Source organism: Gymnogyps californianus, chromosome 6 (assembly GCF_018139145.2).
Source record: "Gymnogyps californianus isolate 813 chromosome 6, ASM1813914v2, whole genome shotgun sequence".
NCBI classification, from domain to species: Eukaryota; Metazoa; Chordata; class Aves; order Accipitriformes; family Cathartidae; genus Gymnogyps; species Gymnogyps californianus.
This window is the reverse complement of record NC_059476.1, coordinates 38,502,034-38,515,718: the sequence shown is the minus strand read 5'-3', so window position 1 is coordinate 38,515,718 and position 13,685 is coordinate 38,502,034. Positions and strand designations below refer to the sequence as shown.

The following is a 13,685-nucleotide window of genomic DNA, read 5'->3' as shown; positions in this document are numbered from 1 at the left end:
TAAATAATCCAGTTGCAATTACTAATAATGCTTTATTAAAGCTAAATCAAAAGTCTTGTGTGTGTCTTCACAATGCCTCGTCTTCTCTACTTAGCACTGAAGATCAGTAAAATTATTTTCAGTCTTGTTGGTTTTAGTCTAGGCTCTGTGCGGCAGTGTTTGGGGTTTGTGACTCTTCTCTAGCCAGTTTGCTCGAGTCGAAGGCGAAGCTCCTGTGGCAGCAGAGTTGGTAGAAATCGGCATGGGTGACGTGTACAGCCCAAGGAGAGATGGTTATTTCTTCTGTACAGTACTTGCTCTCTCAGGATGATCTGCGGTTCGCTTCCTAGCAGACTATTTGTTTGCAAGCAGTGAGAGCCCAGGTGTGGGTATGTGGAGCTTAAAAATAGTGGAGGGATTAGAGCAACTGGTAGTAACAGAGAAACCTACATTTTCCTTAATTTAAATATAGCTAATAGTAAGTATGTATGCATTAAATTGAGGAGAACAGCTGTGTGTAAAAGTGGTGGTTTAACAGGTTGGATTCCAACTAGCCATGGTTTTGCTGGCTTATTTTCACTTTGTGTCTTATGATGCTAAATGATCAATTTGGCAGAATAAAGCAACTCGTGGGATGAGGATGGCATAAATAATGGAGTCTTAATGGATATCATCCTGGTAAATCGTTATAGTAAATAAACCATGTTAATGGTGAGGTGATTGCAGGACACCAAAACACGTTGGTAGTGCAATATTAGACTGAATTTTTAAACGTGTTATGAAATGCAATAGTATGGCTTTAATAGCAGCTGCTTTCAGAGCAGAAAGAAGGTTAATGCTAAATCCTGGCTATTTGAGGGATGGCACTGATCGTCCCCAAGGGGAGGACGAGTGATGGTTGGGTGTAGTTACAGAGCTGCAGAGTTGGGAAGTGGGCTTTTTCAGGGCTGAGGATTTTAGGAAGAGGTGAACCCTTACTGTAATGACAGTTAAAAAGAAATTGCCAGGCTATGGCTTAGGTTTCTGCTGAAGTCCTGACTGTGTTATCGATTGATGCTTTGTAGACTCTCCATTAATTTGAATCGTGCTCGGAAACAAATGTGGTTCCCCTCTTGAGCAAAATTAACGTGGTCAAATATTGCCCCAAACTCGTACCTGAGAAGAAATTACTTTTGCTGCTGGATTTCATTTTCATTCTCAAAACTGATTTATGCATCTTAGTAAGCTAATAACTTCAGTAATGTGAGTAAACCTTTATCTGAAAATTGCACTGGGTAAGGTGAAAATTTGGAGTTACAGGAGGGGAAAAGAGCAGGAGTGGTTTGGTCTCTCTTGGGGATGGGGGAAGGAGTGGATCCAGATGCCTCGGTAGCTGGAATCTAGCTCCGGGCACCCTTTCTATGACTTACCCTTGTAGAAATCTCTCTCACTGGTACCAGTTTGTAAATGGGAAGTATGGAGAACTGGGGGGAGGAGAAGTCAAAACTAATAACTTAATTTTGGTGGAGGCAGGTTTGATGCTAAGAGTTCCCCCCCCCCCCCCCCCCCCCCCCCCCGGTTTATGTATCTCAGATTATTTTAAGTATCTCTTTATTAGCATTGATGGTGAAACTTCTCTCCCAATTGCTTTGCCATTTCCGTTGTGTCTTGACTTTTCCTTCCCATTGGATTTATTTGTCGTACTTTTTTCCCCATTGCAATTTGTCCTTCCCCTCTTCCCAATAATCCGCTTGAGAAGACGGAAGCAGGAGAGCTGGAAGCCGAGACCCGCGCTCTTCTGCTGCTGGCTCTCTGCTTTAGGGCACCCCATGCCTTCTGGAGCCAATGTCGCTGGCTTCAGTGAGCAGGGGTGAGGTATAACTGACAGTCAGGGGCTGAGATGGAAACAGGTGAGGAATTTTCCTCCAGCGGCTGCTAGGTCAGGATGCCTTGGTGCGCTCTGGCAACGTCAAACTTTGCTTTTTAATAAACATATGGCTCCAGATAGCTCTTTCAGTTCTTAGTGACTCCATCTCAGCGAGTCCCTGCAGAATTGTTTATGCCTAAGCAATGCCTTGTAAATGCAAATCTTTTTTGAGAAGATCTTGCTACATAACAATATCTTTCATTTAAATTTACAGTTGACATTCCGCACTAATGCGCAAGCTTACCATGTCCTAGTAAAAATGTTCAAATAAAAAGTGCCTGTGAACCCTTCTCTGATTAAAAATTAAACGCCCATCAGCTGCTTCAGTTACTGTTCTCCCTCTCACATGCTTGTGCCACCAGGGCCAGCTTCGACATCAAAAAGCTGCTTTAAGTGTGTTTCATCTTAAAAACTGAGGCTGTTCTGGATTGCCAAAAAGGACTACAAAAAGTTCAGTGCTGTGAGGTACCCAAGTGCGAAGAAGTCCCTTTCGCCCGGGCTGGGCCAGTTAGTGCTTTCAGTCTTGAAACCATCAGCTTGTTAGGGTGCTGGAAAAATGGGAGCAAGTCTTTTTGTTCTTTTTGTTTGGTATCTGAAAAAGGATGCAGAAGAGCTGGGATCTGCCAATTCTTATATGCACCGAAAAAATCCAGGGCTGGACTGCTGATGCTCTGGACATGGCAGGGGGAAGAAGTGGAGAGCCTTTCTAAACTTCCTTGCAAAACAGGTTAGCAGACAGAGGATCGTTGTTTGGGTAAAATAAAATATCTACATCAAGCCAGAATGTATATAGCTGTTGCAATAATTTTGCATTTCTTCTTTTAAAGCCATCTGGATGTCCTCAGTTTGAATGATGCCCATCATGTCTCAGATCGGAAGCGGTGCTTTCCTAATGGTTTTGTGGGTTTCCTGGATGTCAAAGACTCTAACACGTTTAATGCTAAATTACAAATACGTGAGGCTTTATGCTGTTCCATCTTGCCAGCTGCATGTACCCATAGAGCGGGGCCCTGAGCGCTTACCTGATGGCCGTGAATGCTGCTGCAGCAGCTGGGGCAGGAACACAGCTTAAACCACGGAGCTGGGGCCCAGAAACATGGTGCCGAAGTGGACAGAGAGCGCCAGGTACCAGGACAGGCTGTCAGAGCTCTTTTGGTAGGGGTTTGGGGTGAGGTGGATTTTTTGTTGGGTTTTCTAGGTTTTTTGAATGTTCGGGCTCTGAGGATTGGGTTTTGATGGAGCAGCGCATATTTAATGGTGGAGCAGGCAGTCAACAAAACTTTTTTGTTTTTAAGTCTTCAAGTCTGTCAGATGACTCTTCTGCTTAAAAAAATAATACCCATGTCTTGTGGCATAAATAAAAGCAGATATGTCATACTTTTCTGGAAAAAAGCCCCAACTATTTCTTTTGTCCAAGGATATTAATTCAGCCTCTGAAAGTAACTGTAGAGCTGTTCTGAGCAAGAACTTAAGATAAGACTGGCTTATCTCTTAGTAACAAAATATGATCTACAGATTCCTTGTAGCAGTAATGCTAGAACATCATGGTAACTTTTATGTTTGATCCTTATTTTCAGTATTTTGGAGTTCAGTTTTTTTTTTCTCTGAGCTACTTTGTTGTATCCTGTAAAAAAAAAAATCATTTATTGCATTAAATCATGCAAGAATTGAGGTTGTTCCTTATTGTAAGCTGTAATTACATCAGTTCTTGGGAGTTTTATGCTTTATCTCAGTTTTATTCCTTATCCTACTGCAGATCATGGTGTTAAGCTTTTCATTGCTGCAGTTAGGGCAAGATGCTTATTTTTAATCTTTTAAAAAGTGAGCACCAGCTTTCTCGAGTGATCTTGAATTAAATACCTGGAGCTTTTAACAAAACATACCAAATATCATGGCGCTTTTGATTAAAAAAAAAAAATTGTAAGAGATTGTAAAATTGCAGATGGAAAGCATGGAAAAGTCAGCTTCCAAAGTGCCTTTTTTTTTTTTCCCCTTGAGATAAGGATACTCTTTATTTTAGGGTTGTTATGGGAACTGCCTGCTTTCAGCTCTCTCAGGCAATTGCTACCAAGTGAGCACTGTTTGGGTGAATGTCCCAGCACCATCAAGGATGGAGATTACGTGGACAAAGCGGATAATTTCGTGTTTCTTAGGGCTCAGACAGAGCAAACATTTATGCAGTACTAAAGCCAACAATCTGAAATGTTGTAAAAATCTCTTCAAGCTCAAAAGTAAGCACTGTGGGGCTTGATTTTCATTTTGACTGACTAAATGATACTGGCAACACTTCCCTTATCCATTACATCTTATGCATATAAAGCTGTAATTAGGACGAGGAACCCAAGTAAGGGCAACAGTAGCTTCTTGGTGAAAATAACACTTGCAGACTTTTCTCTGCGTATGTAACAGAAATTCATCCCTGGAGATGAAATGGGAACATCAGGTTTGTGTAGGATGGAAATAATTTTAAATTTGAAATAAGAGCTGTTTTTCATAACAAAATCTTCTATTGTTCAGAGCTGGAGAAGATTGGAGAATAAGCGCTGTTGGCTGGCTGTATTCCATTAAAACTTTAATTTTAAGCCTATTTATTTTTAAAGGAATAAACAAAATGATAGTGCCGACTGCAAACTTGGTTTTTGATACGTGCACAGATGAATATAAAATGGATGCTATTCAGATGCACTAGCTGCGAGCAGCGGAGTTCGTGGTGTTTGCCCATAAACTAGGGTGGCGAGGGATAGACACCCTGTGGCTTTGCCCTACCCAGCAGGAGCAGTATTGCCATCGCCTGCTGGTGCTCCATCCCATCTCCCTTGTTCCGGGACCGTGCAAAAGTCTTAGATCTGATACAAAAAATCACTGATAAGAGATTTGCTAATGATTCTTCATTATCTATGCTTTCCTTCCCCTCACCACGTATTTCTTGATTGTGCTGTGAAGTCTTCAGATGCATCTCCACCACTTCTTGCCTTAAAAGATGAGCCCTGGCACTCAAAATTATCTGCTGAATATTTTATGTGCATCTTCCCTCCCTCTTCCTCTCTTCCCCTCCCTAAGTTCACATCGCTGGTTCACATTATGAAATCCTGAGCTGCGTGCCGCTTTAATCGGCGGCGAAGGGCAGTAATATATTCAACTCTTTATAACTGAAATGGGATAACCCACCACACACGTAAGATGCGTTTGCGCAAAACGGTCCCAAGATTCTCATTGTTGGAAGCTAATGGTTTAGGAGAATGGGGCGGTGGCATCTTGTGTTGCCAAAGCAAATAGAAACCAATAGATATGACTTTATTTTTGTATTCTGTGGTTATTCTTTGGCTGGGAATATTTGAATAGAACAGCAAGAATGGGGAACAAAAGGAAAAAATTGGGCCACTGCTCCCCTGCTCTCCACTTCCAATGTTTTTGCTGGCTTTGGGAATTCTTTTACCATTCTGCTCCCAATTTCTTTTTTTTAAGGCTGCCCCCATGACTGGAAAATTGAATTAGCATCAGTTAGAAATAAAACCTTTATTTCACTAACAGATGCAGCACCTTTTCTTTTCAAAGGCAACATTTACCCTTCACCTTCAATCTTGTGAGCTAGCAAAAATTGCTTTATCTCCTGTAGCTGGTGTGTGTGATGAGGTGACATTTTTGCGGTTCAGATTTCTCCGTTGTAATAATGTGTAGATTTGTAGCTCTGGTTTCCCATTTGTCTCTGTGCCATTGTGTGTGTAACGGGGTATGGATTGTATTTTCTGAGTTTTGACACTTTGAAACTTGCCTTATACTTAAAGTTGAATATAAATGTTTTGCTCCAGGCTAGCTAAAAAAGTGATTTAAGAACAGTAGGGTTTTCTTAGGGGAACTTGAAATGACTGGATTGGGTTTTGTTTGGTAGGTTTGCTTGTTATTTGGTTTATTTGCCTTTTAAAATCCAGCTGTGTCTTTCCCTCTGGCCAAATGGCTCTTATTTGCTGTAGTTGCTTGTAAGATCTACCTGCATCTTCCATGCCTTGGCAATTGAGCAGGAGGGTACAAATATTTCCTCTTAATGAAGTGTGCTGGGGAAAGGCTGAAGAGGAATTTGAAAACGCTGTAAGAGCAGCTGAGTAAGTAGTTGGGATGTGACAGCAAGATGTGTCAGCGAGGTGTATGCCAATATGTAATAATCATCATTTTCTATTTATTAGACAGGTTACACATCTATTTCAGAACAGCTAATAAACATCTGTGACAGCTTTTTCCTGTAACTTTTCCTATTTTAGGAAAAAATGCGAGCAAATCTCTGGTTGACGGTCAGCATGAGAATCCACAACTGGAAACAGTTTGTTGCTTTACTAATGTGTTGTTCTTATTCAACAGGATGTTTCGCCTTCGATTTCTTCCCGTTGCAGCAGGGCTGTCTGCTGTTTCATGGCGTTACCATGGGACGGCACATCACCCCAGGACCAGGCGTAGGCTCGTGGTGGCGGCTTTCATAGGGACAACTGCAGCGACAGCAAGTGCCAGATTCCTTTGGCAGAGGTAATATATATTATTTGGTTTTTTATTTTTTTTGCCTGAGACCTCATGCTGCTTTAGTCCTGTGGTAAGTACCTACAGATGGGTTTAAGATCTGCAGGAGACTTTGTAAAGCGTTATTACTTGTCCTGCTTCTGCTGCATGGAAGGAATGGCTGTTGGTGACTCCCTGTGGAGCTTCTTTTGCTGCTGTGAGTAGTCAGAGATGTGAAAAAGCTCAGGGCTGAAGAGTTTTCCTCTGTAGCCATCCTTACACAGGCTGTTTGCCCATGGTGGGGTTTGCTGCCTGGCTTCCCCCTGTGTGGTGATGCTACGTGGGTCTGTGGTGTTGTGCAAAGAGAGATCAGTTGACTCGACCAAGTTGGGTGAAAACATCGTGCTTTCAGCTTCTGGGAGGGCTGCTAGGGACAGCACGCTTGGCCAGGGGATGCTACTCTGGTTTTCTTTGTGTTCTGCTGACTGCTTCATATGTAAAACATAGCAGGGGAGCAGAAGGGGACGGTCCATCTTTTGGTGGTAAGGTAGCTGCATGCAGGACTTATGTGGTTTTTAAGGGCCAGAGTCTGAGCACACCTACTTGTGGGCCATGAGGCTCAAAGCTTGTTTCCATAACTGTGGGGAGAAAGGGGATATTTGTGCTTGCCTGAGGTGACCCTCACTGAACCCTGGGCCTGTGCCATGTTTGAGATAAATCAAGGACTCCCTTCTCTTCCCTCAAAACCTGGGAGCACCGTGGCACCAGCACTGTCACTTGAGATCGTGGCTGCAATTAGAGTCTGAAAATAAAGTCTTTGCTGAAAACTCGTCTTATTTTCATTCCAATATTTAGGTGATTTATTGCTGGCTGTCTGCTCACCTGTCTTGTGGCTAGAAGGCTCTAGTTTTAATGCAACGGTAGGAAGATGATGGTAATTGTTCTGGCTGTTGCTAGAGCTGTCAAACCTTGATATCTGCTAAAAGGAGTTGCTCAGGCAAAGGAAGAACACCGTGATCCAGCACAGTGTCGTCTTGTGCTGCGTTCTGCGAATAATCTGCGCTTATGCAGTGCCTCTTTATCCCCAGGACCTGAATGCCGCTGCAGGGATGGCCAGGATAACACCCCTTTTCAGGCAGGAAAGCAAGCAGGGTTTTTTCCACTTAAAACATCCTCAGCATGATCGTGAAGTAGGTAGGACATCATGTCCTATGTAAAGCTGTCCCAAAGACACCGAGTTAATATCTCCCTCTTGCAGCAGGTTAACCCCTGCTTTTAAAAGCAGCCAGACTGTCAGTTGTTAGCTTTGCCTTTTATCAGGAGGAAGGTGCCTCCTGCAGCAAAGAGCTGCTAATAGTATGTGGAGTGCTAGGTCAGGGGTGATTTCAGGGAGTGACTTTTGGCTCCTGGAGTACTGGGCTGTTCCTTGGAGGCCCCTGGGCACTGTGGCCAGGCTTGACCTTGCTCAGCCGAGAGCACTGATAGAAATCAGATAAAGGAGAGGGGCAGCCACTTTGGAGTAGCGTGGTCTGTGATCTCCCCAGTCCTCATCAATCTGGAGAGGCTGACTTGCTGTTTTGGTTTTTTCTTTCCTTGCTCTGTCTTCTTTGTCTTTTATAAACTTGTAAAGCACTAAATAGAATTGTACAGACTTTGAAGTATTCCTTTCCTATACGAGCCATGAAATAAATCCACAATGTCAGTAACTGTAAAACAGAAGTACATCCAGGCTTATGATATTCATTTAATTAATTACTTGGCATACAGCTGTTGAATAAGAGGAGGAACAAAACTGATATGTTTGGTGTAGAAAATACTTCATACTGCCACCTGTAGAAGTTTTAAACAAACTTTCAAATACACGTTTTAACATTGTGTTTATAATAAATGAGGGATGAGGAACCGCATATTTCCTTTGTCTTTCACAATGTGTAAATTGGGTGATTAGTAGAGCTTAAGAATAAGCGTAGGTGAATACAAAACATGTAATGGCGCTACTCAGGTAGTTACATCCTGAGTTATTACAGTAAGCAGCAGTAAGTATAATGAATTAGTTAAAAAAGGTAAATATGTAATACATGTAGCTAGGGCACAGGGATCGAATAAGCCAAGTGTCACTGAAATGTAACTTATAGACTACAGAGAGAAATGTCTGCATGCATCTGAGTATTTACACTTAGTAGTAAGCGATTTTGATTTATTAAATGTTGTTGCATGGTATTTAAATGAGAAGCAGGTTAGGGAGGTCCTTTGCATAACCAGTTCTGTTGGTGCAGTTAGTCTGTCGTAGGGATGACCTATGATGTTTGTTTACCTTCGGTTAGTGAAGCAACTGTGCTTTTATTGTGATATGAAACTCTCCTGTGCTGCACAGTTAGTCTCTGAGGGGTCCAGCAGGTCCTAAGCGTGCCTCTCTTAGCATCGCAAAGAATTACTGTCCCTTTGCTAGCAGATGACTCTAACGAGGAATGTGTGCCTGCTAATATTCTGCTTAACCTTGGATGGTCTGTTAATGAAGCTGAGACACTTCATTACCCTTTGAGTAGGGAATGCAGTAAGGGATGCTCTCCTGCAGGCTGTCAGTGAAGTTTTCTTTTAAGATGGGGGATGTCTCTCTCTTTTTGTTTTCTTATTTTTCTTGACAGTTAAGGCTTTAAAGATGTAATAGGTTTAATCAAGAAGCAGTTGAAAATCTTGTGCTTCTTGGGCTAGGTAAGTAGAAGATGATGCAGTATCAGAGGAAGAGAAGTAATAAAAGGAAAAGAATATCTGACTTGTGTTTCCTTTTGTCATCTGCATAAAGCCTTGTGTAAATGCCCCAACTCTTCTCTACTGCCATTTGGGGAGCAGCACTGCATCTCTCATCAGTACTTAAAAAACCCCCAAACTTTCTATTTCGAAGCAGATTTCTCATACTTCTGATGATGGTGAGCCTTGCTAAAAGAGATTAATATGGTGATGCCTGTATGTGACCTCACCCTTTCCACTACTTAGCATGAAGAAAGACAGGGCTTCTCAGGTGGTTTCTGACTGTCATGTGCAGCCTGAAACCAGTGTATTTCAGATTGATTCTGTAGGATATGCTTTGAGCAGCATCAGAAGCCAGTGCTGGGGTAAGGAAGCCCACACAAAGGTAGAGGGGAAGTCAAGGATTGAAAAGATATATATATAAAAAACCCCAGTGGTTGTATGACGCAAGATAGGAAAGACTTATTTTGTGTGTTCCTAAGATGGGAAGTGGGTTGGTGGGATCTTCACATTTGATCTGCATCTGTGTGTAGCCTTCTGCATAGCTGTCCGTTGCAGGCAAGTATTGGTCTTGTTGCCTTTCCTGTCCTCTGGGAGCTCCTGCTGCCTGTTTTTGATGGAGTATATCTCATCTAAATAATTATACGACAGGAGTAGCTAATACTGCTCTGTTCTGCTGTGGTGAAGAATATTTCAGCAGTGCAAATAGCTGAGCATAGAAGACTAATGAAGTTTACCCTTTCTAAGCAATAACTTAAACTCTGAGGATTTCCAGCTGGCAACAGAAGCAATTAAGTATCTGGGCATTGGTATAATGAACTGAATTAATTAATTGAAATAAATCTTGGCGTAGTCATTGGCTAATCTAAATGAGGCATTAATATATGAGCAGTATTGAACCTCACAGTTTGCAGCAAGCTTAATGTTTATAAAAAATATTCTGTTACTGATACTCATGTTATCTGTATTTGTAGTTCCAAATACCCATTTGGAGTGTTATTAAATGGCCACAGATATGTTCTTTATGTCACAAACCTTCTTGGCTGAATCTGTGGGCAGTGGGCATCTGAAAGCACTTAAATTGGCATTTCAGTGCTGAAGCTTGTCACTCAACCTAGTATTGAATGAAATAAGGGAGCGAATGTACCTTTGGGGAGCACAGAGGGACCTCTGTAAGCAGAGTCTCACCAGTGCTCTTCCTGATTGACTGGATTTAGTTACGCTTAATTTCTTATCCTTATGCAAATACATTAGCAGTAGGAATAAGGGCAAGACATCTCTGTTGCTCTGGAAGCTGCTTAACAACAAGATCCTTTGCTACCAGCGTACCAGCTAACGTGGTACCCAGTCTTATTTTGCTGCATGCCCTTGGTCTTATTCTGTGCTCTTCTGCCTTTTGCCCCATCCTGTGCGTAAGTTGAAGCAATTAAGCTTGAGATACCCGTCTCCCAGGCCTGGCAGTATATTCTCATTCTGTTACAAGCTCTTCTTTTTCAAGCTCCACTCCTCACTAGCAAGCTGAGCTGCTTAGGTGCTGGCTGCCACTTCGGCAGATTTCATTCCATCTTTACCATTTCTTCCTCTCTTCCTCCTCCCTTTTCTCCTTTGGCTGTCCTGTATCAAGTGCCCAATTGCTTTACTGGAAGATCCTCTGTAGGAAAGACCCTTTGTCTTCCTTGCTCTGCTGACCTTCACTGCTTTTTGTGTTTGGCTTTTCTCCATTGGTGCTTCTGGAATTAATTTTGAAGCCTAGATCAGCCCTTAGCTAACCCTGTTTAAGAATGCATTGCTTTTTTGCATCAGTGTCTTGCTTATAATAAATTTTTAATGGCAGAATTGCTGGAAATATCTTATGCCAGCTGAAACTGAGACTTTAAAAATCTTTGTTCTAGTAAAACAAAGGAAACCACATAAATCATAGTCAAGAGGGGAGAAACCTATTTTATAGCTATAGATGTGTCAAGTACTACTTAACCTGGTGTAGGAGAGAAAAGACAAAAAAATGTAGGTATTAGTCATGTGAGGTTACTTTTCTTTTGAGAGCTCTGCTCCATTTTTTTAATTCTTTGTGAGAGGTGACAGACTCAAGAGACTATCCTTGGGATTGCTGTGCTGAGGGTTTTCTCCTAAGGCTTGAAGACACATTGATCTATGAGTGGTGTCTTGAAAGAGCACTGTGTCCTTTCAGGTGGCTTTTGGCTTCATATTATTTTTACCCCTGAGCATCAGGGGAAGGAAAGAATCTGATGCTGGGGAATGAGCCAAAGTCAAAACTGGAGTCAATTAGGAAACCATCTGAACTGCTCGGGGGGGGGAGTGACCTCAGAGCTTAAAGCACAGGTATTGCCCTAAGCCTGCAGAGCCCTGGAGTTTGATCAGTGCATGTTCATAATATCTTACTTGAATGTTGCATAGCAAGTCAGAGCTGGGATTTGTGCAGAGAAGCCAGGTGGAAATGCAAGAAACTGCTTCCCGAATTGTCTTGGTTTGCTGCGACTTTATGGGGACTACACTTTGAATTCTCTGTCTCTTAACAGGAGTTTGTTGTTTGAACCCTGGGTCTTTAATGTCACTGGAAATGGCACTTTTTAATCTTTTTTTTTTTTTTTAAATATGGGTGCCTTCTGGTGGCCAAGTTCATGCCTGCTGCCTCCCCTTTGCACCAAATAACTAAAAATAGCTGCTCACCTTGCCCTCATCCCCAAGAGCGTGTTGGTCGTCCTCCAGTAGCTATCTGGAAAGCAACATCTCTGCAAGAAGTCACATCATTTGGGAGTGGAGTAGGGGGAATAATTTCCTGGCTCAATAGAGGAAGCGCAGAAATCGTAAATATCACTTAGTATTGATTAGTTCCTGATTTGCAAGTAGAGTGCCAATGCAGTCATTGAGTGTCACCCTTTTAGGGTCTAGTCTTGTCACGGCTGTCACTTTCTTACGATGTTTAGTGTCCACCACCACCCAATGGCCCGGCTGCCTTCTGGGCTGTGCTAAAGGTTGGATCTGCGGGAAGGAAGCAAGAGAGAAAACTAGGGATGGGCATAATGTTCATTAATTAAGGCTTTAAAACAGAAGTTAGCCTAACCTTGGGGCTTTTTATCACTTTTTACTTTGGCAAACTTCTACAGCTTCAGCTGTCTCCAGCAGTTGGCTGTTGCTGAGATTTGCTGGTGGAAGCTCTATGCTTTTTTTTTTGGTGTCTGGACCACATATGGGATCATGTGTTATGGCTGCTCATGGGGCCAGCTGAAGAGAACAAAAGGCTTGTGAGGTTGAGGAGGCTTCGTTTAACATGACGCAGCCCATCTGTTTTCAGTCTGCCAAAATGGCTGAGGGATTGTATGAGGTACTGGCTGGGAAGAGAATAATGCTATTAAATACCCTAGAGTTTATGTTAGAGCAGAACAGTTTTTAATTGGTATTAATATAGACATAGCAGGGAATTGTTCCCTCCTCAACTTGCAGCTGAATTCATTGGGACTTTTGTCCCAAGAGCATAAGGCCCAATTCTCAGCAGGAGGCGGCTGTGTGAATGCATCCCAGCCTGGAGGGTGAAAAGTTGTGCCAGGAGTGACCTTCTCTGGTCTTCCAGTTGTGACTAGCAGTATGGCCTGAAAGCTGTGATGTGTTAGCCCTGTCTCTGACTGACCTCCCGTGATCTTCCCCTGCTGTCTGCTTTTAGCTAAAGACCAGGTTTCTTAGGAATTAAGAAATCTGAAGGGATCTCGTTTCCCCCACAAAGGGATCTTGTAGCCTGCATACCTTTTCAATTTATATGGAGCACATTTAACTTTCTCTTATCTTTTCTGTCTCCTTATTTCTACAGGGCTTGCTTTCTTCTGAACTAAAGTTGAGAGTTTTTTCACTGTATTTTCTAGCAGTTATGGCATCCTTCTCACCCTTGGGTTTATACTTCAAAGCTTATGCTTTGAATACCCAATAAAACAATCTTCAACAGTTGGTAGTTCTAAGTCAGACTTACTTCTATCTCTTGATCTGGCTCATAATTTCAAACTGATAAAGCCAGGCTCATACAAACCCTCAAGTATTATAAAAAATAGTAATTAAAAAGGGGAAAGAAAAGCTGTTCTGTGTTTGAGGGCACCTTAAAAAGCTTGTGGCATTGGAGACTTTGCTTTGCCTCTCTTATTCTTCCAACCTAAGATTTTTTTTTTTCTTGAAAAGAAATGCCGGTGAGTGACAGCAGGGAGCTTGCTGTCTTTTGGGGTGGGACCAGGGATAGAGAACAGGATGCCAGCTGTGATCTTTCTGGGTTCGTGTCATCATCCTACCTCTTGCTTCTCACCATCTCTGCCAGCCTTACAGTTTTGTTCAGTTACCTTGCCTTGCTGGACTGCCTGTGTGCCCAGGAGCAAACACAAGGGGAGTGGCAGCTGTGACTGAAAGCAACCAGCATTTTCTTGCGGGGGAAAAAGCTATTGAGCCTGTCAGCCTTCAAAGTGTGTTCGGATCAAGAGAAGTTCAAGTGAGCAGTGCATTTGGGAGACGAGGAGCACAGGCTTATGGCTCTGTGCTCGATTCTCTCTGTACATGGCAGATGTAACCGGGT

General features: G+C 42.5%; 1 protein-coding gene across 2 annotated transcripts in view; it reads left to right on the top strand.

Annotated features, from left to right (window-relative positions):
- Positions 1-13,685, top strand: part of MICU1 (mitochondrial calcium uptake 1) — a 109,903-nt gene that overhangs the window by 7,299 nt on the left and 88,919 nt on the right. For both annotated transcript variants that reach the window (XM_050898915.1, XM_050898914.1), the window contains exon 4: positions 6,239-6,400. In XM_050898915.1, the coding sequence (XP_050754872.1) occupies positions 6,240-6,400 (161 nt within the window). In that variant the 5' untranslated portion in view covers position 6,239. The remainder of the gene's footprint in view (positions 1-6,238; positions 6,401-13,685) is intronic.